The sequence below is a fragment of the Oncorhynchus mykiss genome, unplaced genomic scaffold (assembly GCF_013265735.2).
Source record: "Oncorhynchus mykiss isolate Arlee unplaced genomic scaffold, USDA_OmykA_1.1 un_scaffold_196, whole genome shotgun sequence".
Classification (NCBI taxonomy): Eukaryota; Metazoa; Chordata; class Actinopteri; order Salmoniformes; family Salmonidae; genus Oncorhynchus; species Oncorhynchus mykiss.
Genome location: NW_023493679.1, coordinates 680,001 through 692,016, shown reverse-complemented (window position 1 = coordinate 692,016; position 12,016 = coordinate 680,001). Strand labels below are relative to the sequence as shown.

At 44.8% G+C, this 12,016-nt stretch overlaps 1 protein-coding gene across 1 annotated transcript in view; it reads left to right on the top strand.

The window, feature by feature from the left end:
• The window catches only part of LOC110514365 (glutamate receptor ionotropic, NMDA 2A), a 193,924-nt gene that overhangs the window by 98,006 nt on the left and 83,902 nt on the right, over window positions 1–12,016 (top strand). Inside the window, exon 7 of the mRNA XM_036972876.1 lies at window positions 2,264–2,560. Coding sequence (XP_036828771.1) covers window positions 2,264–2,560 — 297 coding nt within the window. The remainder of the gene's footprint in view (window positions 1–2,263; window positions 2,561–12,016) is intronic.

The window sequence follows — 12,016 nt, the reverse complement described above, 5'->3', positions numbered from 1 at the left end:
TACTGCTGCTAGGAAGAGGCTAGGTACTAGAGGCTGTTATACTGCTGCTAGGAGGAGACTAGGTACTAGAGGCTGTTATACTGCTACTAGGAAGAGGCTAGGTACTAGACGCTGTTATACTGTTATACTGCTAGTAGGAAGAGGCTAGGTACTAGAGGCTGTAATACTGCTGCTAGGAAGAGGCTAGGTACTAGAGGCTGTTATACTGTTATACTGCTGCTAGGAAGAGGCTAGGTACTAGAGGCTGTTATACTGCTGTACTGCTGCTAGGAAGAGGCTAGGTACTAGAGGCTGTTATACTGCTACTAGGAAGAGGCTAGGTACTAGAGGGTGTTATACTGCTACTAGGAAGAAGCTAGGTACTAGAGGCTGTTATACTGCTACTAGGAAGAGACTAGGTACTAGAGGCTGTTATACTGTTATACTGCTGCTAGGAAGAGGCTAGGTACTAGAGGCTGTTATACTGCTGCTAGGAGGAGACTAGGTACTAGAGGCTGTTATACTGCTACTAGGAAGAGGCTAGGTACTAGACGCTGTTATACTGTTATACTGCTACTAGGAAGAGGCTAGGTACTAGAGGCTGTAATACTGCTGCTAGGAAGAGGCTAGGTACTAGAGGCTGTTATACTGTTATACTGCTGCTAGGAAGAGGCTAGGTACTAGAGGCTGTTATACTGCTGTACTGCTGCTAGGAAGAGGCTAGGTACTAGAGGCTGTTATACTGCTACTAGGAAGAGGCTAGGTACTAGAGGGTGTTATACTGCTACTAGGAAGAGGCTAGGTACTAGAGGCTGTTATACTGCTACTAGGAAGAGACTAGGTACTAGAGGCTGTTATACTGTTATACTGCTGCTAGGAAGAGGCTAGGTACTAGAGGCTGTTATACTGCTGCTAGGAGGAGACTAGGTACTAGAGGCTGTTATACTGCTACTAGGAAGAGGCTAGGTACTAGAGGCTGTTATACTGCTACTAGGAAGAGGCTAGGTACTAGAGGCTGTTATACTGTTATACTGCTACTAGGAAGAGACTAGGTACTAGAGGGTGTTATACTGCTACTGATCCTGGTTCACCATTTAACTGTGTTGATCCTGGTTCACCAGCTGATCCTGGTTCACCATTTAACTGTGTTGATCCTGGTTCTCCATTTAACTGTGTTGATCCTGGTTCTCCATTTAACTGTGTTGATCCTGGTTCACCATTTAACTGTGTTGATCCTGGTTCTCCATTTAACTGTGTTGATCCTGGTTCTCCATTTAACTGTGTTGAACCTGGTTCCCCATTTAACTGTGTTGATCCTGGTTCTCCATTTAACTGTGTTGATCCTGGTTCTCCATTTAACTGTGTTGATCCTGGTTCTCCATTTAACTGTGTTGATCCTGGTTCTCCATTTAACTGTGTTGATCCTGGTTCTCTATTTAACTGTGTTGATCCTGGTTCTCCATTTAACTGTGTTGAACCTGGTTCCCCATTTAACTGTGTTGATCCTGGTTCTCCATTTAACTGTGTTGATCCTGGTTCTCCATTTAACTGTGTTGATCCTGGTTCTCCATTTAACTGTGTTGATCCTGGTTCACCATTTAACTGTGTTGATCCTGGTTCTCCATTTAACTGTGTTGATCCTGGTTCTCCATTTAACTGTGTTGAACCTGGTTCCCCATTTAACTGTGTTGATCCTGGTTCACCATTTAACTGTTGATCCTGGTTCCCCATTTAACTGTGTTGATCCTGGTTCACCATTTAACTGTGCTGATCCTGGTTCCCCATTTAACTGTGTTGATCCCGGTTCACCATTTAACTGTGTTGATCCTGGTTCCCCATTTAACTGTGTTGATCCTGGTTCACCATTTAACTGTGTTGATCCTGGTTCACCATTTAACTGTGTTGATCCCGGTTCTCCATTTAACTGTGTTGATCCTGGTTCTCCATTTAACTGTGTTGATCCTGGTTCACCATTTAACTGTGCTGATCCTGGTTCCCCATTTAACTGTGTTGATCCTGGTTCCCCATTTAACTGTGCTGATCCTGGACCGTCAATATATTAGTTCATAAACATAATGGATTCATGAAGATAGCTCAGTCAGGCCGTTTACCATTGTCTACTTAAAATGGAGTAGCTGCCTCTTAGACACCAGTGATATAGCATCTGGTTCTGGTCTACTTAGTTCATTGATTTCCATGGAAACCTTACAAATGAGGGTGTGGGATGTCTCACTTCATCTTCCTTCTCCAGTATATTATTCTAAACAATCTGATCCCCCTGCAGGTATATATTGGAAGAGGCCAGGTCTCTGGGTCTGACTGGGTCGGGCTACATCTGGATCGTACCAAGTCTGACCACAGGGAACCCCGACTTCACCCCAGACATCTATCCCCTGGGGATGATCTCTGTGTCCTACAACGAGATGGAGTATCCCTTGGAGAGCCGCCTTAGAGACGGAGTGGGCATCATCGCCACGGCAGCCGTCGCCATGCTGAGGGAGAAAGGGGAGGTGCCAGAACCCCAAGGGAACTGCTACAGCCAATCAGAGAAGGGAAAGACTCTGCCCAGCGCCCTGAGAGGGTAAAAGAGGGAGTGGTGTGTGTGTCCTATCAAAATCAAATAACATTTTATTCATCACATAATGCCCCACAATGTCAATACTTTGAGTCGTCTTGGGTATGTCTGGATCAGCTTTGAGTCGTCTTGGGTATGTCTGGATCAGCTTTGAGTCGTCTTGGGTATGTCTGGATCAGCTTTGAGTCGTCTTGGGTATGTCTGGATCAGCTTTGAGTCATCTTGGGTATGTCTGGATCAGCTTTGAGTCGTCTTGGGTATGTCTGGATCAGCTTTGAGTCGTCTTGGGTATGTCTGGATCAGCTTTGAGTCGTCTTGGGTATGTCTGTATCAGCTTTGAGTCGTCTTGGGTATGTCTGTATCAGCTTTGAGTCATCTTGGGTATGTCTGGATCAGCTTTGAGTCGTCTTGGGTATGTCTGGATCAGCTTTGAGTCGTCTTGTGTATGTCTGGATCAGCTTTGAGTCGTCTTGGGTATGTCTGTATCAGCTTTGAGTCATCTTGGGTATGTCTGGATCAGCTTTGAGTCGTCTTGGGTATGTCTGGATCAGCTTTGAGTCGTCTTGGGTATGTCTGGATCAGCTTTGAGTCGTCTTGGGTATGTCTGTATCAGCTTTGAGTCGTCTTGGGTATGTCTGTATCAGCTTTGAGTCATCTTGGGTATGTCTGGATCAGCTTTGAGTCGTCTTGGGTATGTCTGGATCAGCTTTGAGTCGTCTTGGGTATGTCTGTATCAGCTTTGCACATCAGGATTTGGGGATTTTCTCCCATTCTTCGTAATCTCTCTTCAGTTCGATGGGGAGACGGCGGTGAACAGTAATTTCCACAGATTTTCAATTGGATTCAAGTCTGGGCTTTGGCTGGGCCACTCAAGGAGTTTCACATTCTTATTCTGAAGCCATTCCAGCATTGCTTTGGCGGTAGGCTTTGATTCATTGTCCTGTTGGAAGGTGAATCTTCATCCCTTGTCTAAGGTTGTTTGCACTCTGAAGCAGGTTTTCATTAAGGATTTTCCTGTAATTGGCTCCATTCATTGTCCCCTCGATCCTTACCAGTCTCCCAGTCCCTGCCGCTGGAAAACATCCCCATAGCATGATGCTGCCACCACCATGCTTCATTGTAGGATGGTGTTAGACGGGTGATGTGCTGTGCCTGGTTTTCTCCAGACGTAGGTCTTTGCGTTCAGGCCAAATAGGTACATGTTTGTCTCATCAGACTACAGAATCTTTTGCCTTATGATGTGACGTGACCTTTTTGCTAACTCCAGGTGTCATGTGACTTTTTGCTAACTCCAGGTGTCATGTGACCTTTTTGCTAACTCCAGGTGTCATGTGACCTTTTTGCTAACTCCAGGTGTCATGTGACCTTTTTGCTAACTACAGGTGTCATGTGACCTTTTTGCTAACTCCAACTGTCATGTGACCTTTTTGCTAATTTTTTCTCAGGAGTGGCTTCCGTCTTCAGGAGTGGATTCTGTATGGCCACTCTCCCATAAAGCCCAGATTGGGGAAGTGCTGTAGAGACTGTTGTCCTTCTGGCAGGTTCTCCCATCTCAGCCAAGGAACTCTGAGGTTCTGTCATTGGGTTCTTGGTCACCTATCTGACCAAGGTCCTTCTGGCCCGGTTGCTCAGTTTGGTCAGAAGATCAGCTCTAGGCAGAGTCTGGGTAGACTCTGATGGAGACCAGCTCTAGGCAGAGTCTGGGTAGACTATGATGGAGACCAGCTCTAGGCAGAGTCTGGGTAGACTCTGATGGAGACCAGCTCTAGGCAGAGTCTGGGTAGACTCTGATGGAGACCAGCTCTAGGCAGAGTCTGGGTAGACTCTGATGGAGTCCAGCTCTAGGCAGAGTCTGGGTAAACTCTGATGGACACCAGCTCTAGGCAGAGTCTGGGTAGACTCTGATAGACACCAGCTCTAGGCAGAGTCTGGGTAGATTCTGATGGAGACCAGCTCTAGGCAGAGTCTGGGTAGACTCTGATGGAGACCAGCTCTAGGCAGAGTCTGGGTAGACTGATGGAGTCCAGCTCTAGGCAGAGTCTGGGTAAACTCTGATGGACACCAGCTCTAGGCAGAGTCTGGGTAGACTCTGATAGACACCAGCTCTAGGCAGAGTCTGGGTAGATTCTGATGGAGACCAGCTCTAGGCAGAGTCTGGGTAGACTCTGATGGAGACCAGCTATGGGCAGAGTCTGGGTAGATACTGATGGAGACCAGCTCTAGGTAGAGTCTGGGTAGATTCTGATGGACGCCATCTCTAGGCAGAGTCTGGGTAGACTCTGATGGAGTCCAGCTCTAGGCAGAGTCTGGGTAAACTCTGATGGACACCAGCTCTAGGCAGAGTCTGGGTAGACTCTGATAGACACCAGCTCTAGGCAGAGTCTGGGTAGATTCTGATGGAGACCAGCTCTAGGCAGAGTCTGGGTAGACTCTGATGGAGACCAGCTATGGGCAGAGTCTGGGTAGATACTGATGGAGACCAGCTCTAGGTAGAGTCTGGGTAGATTCTGATGGACGCCATCTCTAGGCAGAGTCTGGGTAGACTCTGATGGACACCAGCTCTAGGCAGAGTCTGGGTAGACTCTGATGGACACCAGCTCTAGGCAGAGTCTGGGTAGACTCTGATGGAGACCAGCTCTAGGCAGAGTCTGGTTAGACTCTGATGGAGACCAGATCTAGGCAGAGTCTGGGTAAACTCTGATGGACACCAGCTCTAGGCAGAGTCTGGGTAGACTCTGATAGACACCAGCTCTAGGCAGAGTCTGGGTAGATTCTGATGGAGACCAGCTCTAGGCAGAGTCTGGGTAGACTCTGATCGACACCAGCTCTAGGCAGAGTCTGGGTAGACTCTGAGGGAGACCAGCTCTAGGCAGAGTCTGAGTAGATTCTGATGGACACCAGCTCTAGGCAGAGTCTGGGTAAACTCTGATGGACACCAGCTCTAGGCAGAGTCTGGGTAGACTCTGAGGGAGACCAGCTCTAGGCAGAGTCTGGGTAGATACTGATGGAGACCAGCTCTAGGCAGAGTCTGGGTAGATACTGATGGAGACCAGCTCTAGGTAGAGTCTGGGTAGATTCTGATGGACGCCATCTCTAGGCAGAGTCTGGGTAGACTCTGATGGACACCAGCTCTAGGCAGAGTCTGGGTAGACTCTGATGGAGACCAGCTATAGGCAGAGTCTGGGTAAATACTGATGGAGACCAGCTCTAGGCAGAGTCTGGGTAGATACTGATGGAGACCAGCTCTAGGCAGAGTCTGGGTAGACTCTGATGGAGACCAGCTATATATATGCCTTATCACAATTCTATCTCTGATATCTACAGACAGTTCCTCAGACTTTAAGGTATAGTCAATGTGCCCTTTATGGTATAGTCAATGTACCCTTGAGCAAGGCACTTAACCCTAGTTGCTACTGTAGGTCTCTCTGGATAAGAGAGTCTGCTAAATGACTCACTACCAAAGTGTCTCTGGACCAGAGAGTTTGCTAAATGACTCACTATTGTAGTGTCTCTGGATCAGAGAGTCTGCTAAATGACTCACTACTGTAGTGACTCTGGATCAGAGTCTGCTAAATGACTCACTACTGTAGTGTCTCTGGATCAGAGAGTCTGCTAAATGACTCACTACTGTAGTGTCTCTGGATCAGAGAGTCTGCTAAATGACTCACTACTGTAGTGTCTCTGGATCAGAGAGTCTGCTAAATGACTCACTACTGCAGTACTTTCTCTATTTGTCTGTCTGTCTGTCTGTCTGTCTGTCTGTCTGTCTGTCTGTCTGTCTGTCTGTCTGTCTGTCTGTCTGTGTCTGTGTGTAGTGGTTGATGTCCTCTCTCTCTCTGTCCCCCTCTCTCTCTCTATCTGTCTGTCTGTCTGTCTCTCTCTCTCTCTCTCAATTTTTCAATTCAATTCAATTCAAGGGCTTTATTGGCATGGGAAACATGTGTTAACATTGCCAAAGCAAGTGAGGTAGATAATATATAAAGTGAATATATAAAGTGAAATAAACAATCTCTCTCTCTGTGTTAGTATCTGTGGCAGTCAGTCCCTGTGGTAGTTAATGCAGACACTCTGTAGAAGAAAGGAGGCCTCAAACACACACACACACACACATTTCTTTTCGCATTTGAGAGTTGCAGCTTTTAAGCTTCCTCTCGTTGTCTGATATAATGAGAGCCACAAGCATGTCTCTTAGTCTCTCTGCTGCTGATTCTTATAACTATCCCTGGGCGAAAAGGGTCAGTAATCAGGGGAATATCTTTATATATTTCCGGATATCTGACATGTTATTAGATATAAGGAGTAGACATGCTCCAGCAGTATAAGGCACTGCAGCTCAGAGCTAGAGGCGTCTCTACAGACAACATGGTTCGAATCTAGGCTGTATCACAACCGGCCGTGATTGGGAGTCCCATAGGCTGTATCACAACCGGCCGTGATTGGGAGTCCCATAGGCTGTATCACAACCGTCCGTGATTGGGAGTCCCATAGGCTGTATCACAACCGGCCGTGATTGGGAGTCCCATAGGTTGTATCACAACCGGCCGTGATTGGGAGTCCCATAGGCTGTATCACAACCGGACGTGATTGGGAGTCCCATAGGCTGTATCACAACCGGCCGTGATTGGGAGTCCCATAGGCTGTATCACAACCGGCCGTGATTGGGAGTCCCAGCGTCGTCCGGGTTTGACCGGTGGTAGGCCGTCATTGTAAATACGAATTTATTCTGAACTGACTTGCCTAGTTAAATAAAGGTTTAATTAAAAAATGAGAGAGGCTGGACTGGGCTGCTGGCCAAATTAGCTAACGTTCAGAGAGAGACCGGACTGCTGGCCAAATTAGCTAACGTTCAGAGAGAGGCTGGACTGGGCTGCTGGCCAAATTAGCTAACGTTCAGAGAGAGACTGGACTGGGCTGCTAGCCAAATTAGCTAACGTTCAGAGAGAGACCGGACTGCTGGCCAAATTAGCTAACGTTCAGAGAGAGGTTGGACTGCTGGCCAAATTAGCTAACGTTCAGAGAGAGACCGGACTGCTGGCCAAATTAGCTAACGTTTAGAGAGAGGCTGGACTGGACTGCTGGCCAAATTAGCTAACATTCAGAGAGAGTCTGGACTGGGCTGCTGGCCAAATTAGCTAATGTTCAGAGAGAGGCTGGGCTGCTGGCCAAATGAGCTAACGTTCAGAGAGAGGCTGGACTGGGCTGCTGGCCAAATTAGCTAACGTTCAGAGAGAGGCTGGACTGGACTGGGCTGGCCAAACTAGCTAACGTTCAGAGAGAGACTGGACTGGGCTGGGCTGGCCAAATTAGCTAACGTTCAGAGAGAGGCTGGACTGGACTGGGCTGGCCAAACTAGCTAACGTTCAGAGAGAGGCTGGACTGGACTGGGCTGGCCAAACTAGCTAACGTTCAGAGAGAGGCTGGACTGGACTGGGCTGGCCAAACTAGCTAACGTTCAGAGAGAGTCTGGACTGGGCTGCTGGCCAAATTAGCTAACGTTCAGAGAGAGGCTGGACTGGACTGGGCTGGCCAAACTAGCTAACGTTCAGAGAGAGGCTGGACTGGGCTGGGCTGGGCAAATTAGCTAACGTTCAGAGAGAGGCAGGACTGGACTGGGCTGGCCAAATTAGCTAACGTTCAGAGAGAGGCTGGACTGGACTGGGCTGGCCAAACTAGCTAATGTTCAGAGAGAGGCTGGACTGGGCTGGCCAAACTAGCTAACGTTCAGAGAGAGTCTGGACTGGGCTGCTGGCCAAATTAGCTAACGTTCAGAGAGAGGCTGGACTGGTCTGCTGGCCAAACTAGCTAACGTTCAGAGAGAGGCTGGACTGGGCTGCTGGCCAAATTAGCTAACGTTCAGAGAGAGGCTGGACTGGGCTGCTGGCCAAATTAGCTAACGTTCAGAGAGAGGCTGGACTGGGCTGCTGGCCAAATTAGCTAACGTTCAGAGAGAGGCTGGACTGGGCTGCTGGCCAAATTAGCTAACGTTCAGAGAGAGGCTGGGCGTTCTTTAGTCTAGTTACTAAGATAAATAAAACATATGAAATTAGCTACTCAATTTCGCTGTCCACTTCTTTGAGGTATTTTCTGAACAGCTTCTGACTTCTTTGAGGTATTTTCTGAACAGCTTCTGACTTCTTTGAGGTATTTTCTGAACAGCTTCTCACTTCTTCGTTGGTCCAGTTGTCCGTTCGACCGCACACCATTTACCCACGCGACCAAATTCAAAAATAAAATGACAGTTGAAACTCCGCAACAGAAAAAGAGGTGATTCTTGTTGCTAGGCAACCGGTTACAGTGCTTTTCCCTCGCGGTGTGGCTTTATGCAGATGAAATACAGAACGTTTAGCTGGTGTCTGAAAGAACGATATGGATTCAATAAGGCTTGTCAAATTGTTGAGCCTTGTCCTTAAAAAAGTCAAATAAGCCTTCAGAAAATATTGTTCTTATTTAAGCATATCAAAGATCCTGATATGGACCTCAGTCAAAGGTCATAAGCATTAATATGTGCTGAGAAAATATGCTACTTAGGCTTACTGTCTGTATTGGTCATCATATGGAGAACATAAGATGTCCTCATTGGCCGATCTCAGGATATCTAATGAGTCAATATCCGGCCACACCAATATCCAAAATGTGTGCATGAAAATAAAAAATATGGGATTTCATATTGGTCAAATGATTGAGCTGAAAACGCATATCAACATCCCGATATGGACCTCAGCCAAGAGGAAGCATATCTGGAATCAATATATCTTGAATGGACTGAAACAACACACATGTGATGTATACAGTCAGTAAACATGAAGAGGGAAAATAGGATGTCACCGTATCTCAGGATACTGAACGAGTCCATGTTACTACTGTATCACACACACACACACACACACACACACTGAGGAAATGTCCATGTGTGATATTCAGAGTAATCCCCCACTACTCTTATAGATGTCTGACAGATACATCTGGAGTCAGAATGTCAGGATATGGTGCGAATCCACAAAACTCAAAATATGCCTTGTACATGGTCAAACATGTCATGTAAAGATATCCACTGATATGGGTCCTTTCCACACAGAACATATCAAAACTATGAAATAATATATTTGGAATAATGTAGTTTCCAAAAATTGTTAAACAAATCCAAATATGTTTTAGATTTGATAGATTCTTCAAAGTAGCCACCTCTTTGCCTTGATGACAGCTTTTGGCACACTCTTGGCATTCTTCCAAACAGCTTCACATGGAATGCTTTTCCCAACAGTCTTGAAGCAGTTCCCACATATGCTGAGCACTTGTTGGCTGCTTTTCCTTCACTCAACTCATCCTAAACCATCTCTATTGGGTTGAGGTTGGGGGGTTGCGGAGGCCAGGTCATCTGATGCAGCACTCCATCACTGTCCTTCTTGGTAAAATCGCCCTTACACAACCTGGAGGTGTGTTGAGTCATTGTCATGTTGAAAAACAAATTATAGTCAAACTAAGCGCAAATCAGATGGGATGGCTTATCGCTGCAGAATGCTGTGGTAGCCATGCTGGTTAAGTGTGCGTTGAATTCTAAATAAATCACAGACAGTGTCACCAGCAAAGCACCCCCACACCATAACACCTCCTCCTCCATGCTTCACGGTGAGAACCACACATGCAGAGATCATCCGTTCACTTACTCTGCGTCTCAAAAAAGACACGGCGGTTGGAACCAAAAATCTCAAATTTGGACTCATCAGACTAAAGGACAGATTTCCACCGGTCTAATATCCATTGCTTGTGTTTCTTGGCCCAAGCAAGTCACTTCCTCTTATTGCTGTTCTTTAGTAGTGGTTTCTTTGCAGCAATTTGACCATGAAGGTCTGATTCACACAATCTCCTCTGAACAGTTGATGTTGAGATGTGTCTGTTACTTGAACTCTGTGAAGCATTTATTTGGGCTGCAATTTCTGAGGCTGGTAACTCTAATGAACTGATCCTCTGCAGCAGAGGTAACTCTGGGTCTTCCTTTCCTGTGGCGGTCCTCATGAGAGCCAGTTTCATCATAGCGCTTGATGGTTTTTTGCAACTGCACTTGAAGAAACTTTTGAAGAATTTTCCGGATTGACTGACATTTATGTCTTAAAGTAATGTTGGACTGTAGTTTCTCTTTGCTTATTTGAGATGTTCTTGCCATAATATGGACTTGGTCTTTTACCAAATAGGGCTGTCTTCTGTATATCCCCCCTACCTTGTCACAACACAACAGATTGGCTCAAACTCATTAAGAAGGAATGAAATTCAATCCATTTACTTTTAACAAGGCCACCTGTTAATTGAAATGCATTCCAGGTGACTACCTCATGAAGCTGGTTGAGAGAATGCCAAGAGTGTGCAAAGCTGTCATCAAGGCAAAGGGTGGCTACTTGGTCGAATCTCAAATATAAAATATATTTTGATTTGTTTAACAATTTTTGAAACAACATTATTCCAAATACATTATTTCATAGTTTTGATGTCTCCCCTATTATTCTACAATGTATAAAATAGTAAAAATAAAGAAAAACCCTTGAATGAGTAGGTGTGTCCAAACTTTTGACTGCTACTGTAGTACAACTACGTTGGGTAGACTGTTTTAATATATTACTGTAGAACTATGTTGTAGACAGTTGTAATACATTACTGTAGAACTACATTGTAAACAGTGTATCTATATTACTGTGGAACTATGTTGTAGATAGTTGTAATATATTACTGTAGAACTATGTTGTAGATAGTTTATCTATATTACTGTAGAACTATGTTGTAGATAGTTTAATATATTACTGTAGAACTATGTTGTAGACAGTTTAACTATATTACTGTAGAACTATGTTGTAGATAGTTTACTATATTACTGTAGAACTATGTTGTAGACAGTTTTACTATATTACTGTAGAACCATGTTGTAGATAGTTGTAATATATTACTGTAGAACTATGTTGTAGATAGTTTAATATATTACTGTAGAACTATGTTGTAGACAGTTTTACTATATTACTGTAGAACCATGTTGTAGATAGTTTACTATATTACTGTAGAACTATGTTGTAGACAGTTTTACTATATTACTGTAGAACCATGTTGTAGACAGTTTTACTATATTACTGTAGAACTATGTTGTAGACAGTTTTAATACATTACTGTAGAACTATGTTGTAAACAGTGTATCTATATTACTGTAGAACTATGTTGTAGACAGTTTTAATATATTACTGTAGAACTATGTTGTAAACAGTTTTAATATATTACTGTAGAACTATGTTGTAAACAGTTTTAATATATTACTGTAGAACTATGTTGTAGACAGTTTTAATATATTACTGTAGAACTATGTTGTAGATAGTTTACTATATTACTGTAGAACTATGTTGTAGACAGTTTAACTATATTACTGTAGAACTATGTTGTAGATAGTTGTAATATATTACTGTAGAACTATGTTGTAGATAGTTGTAA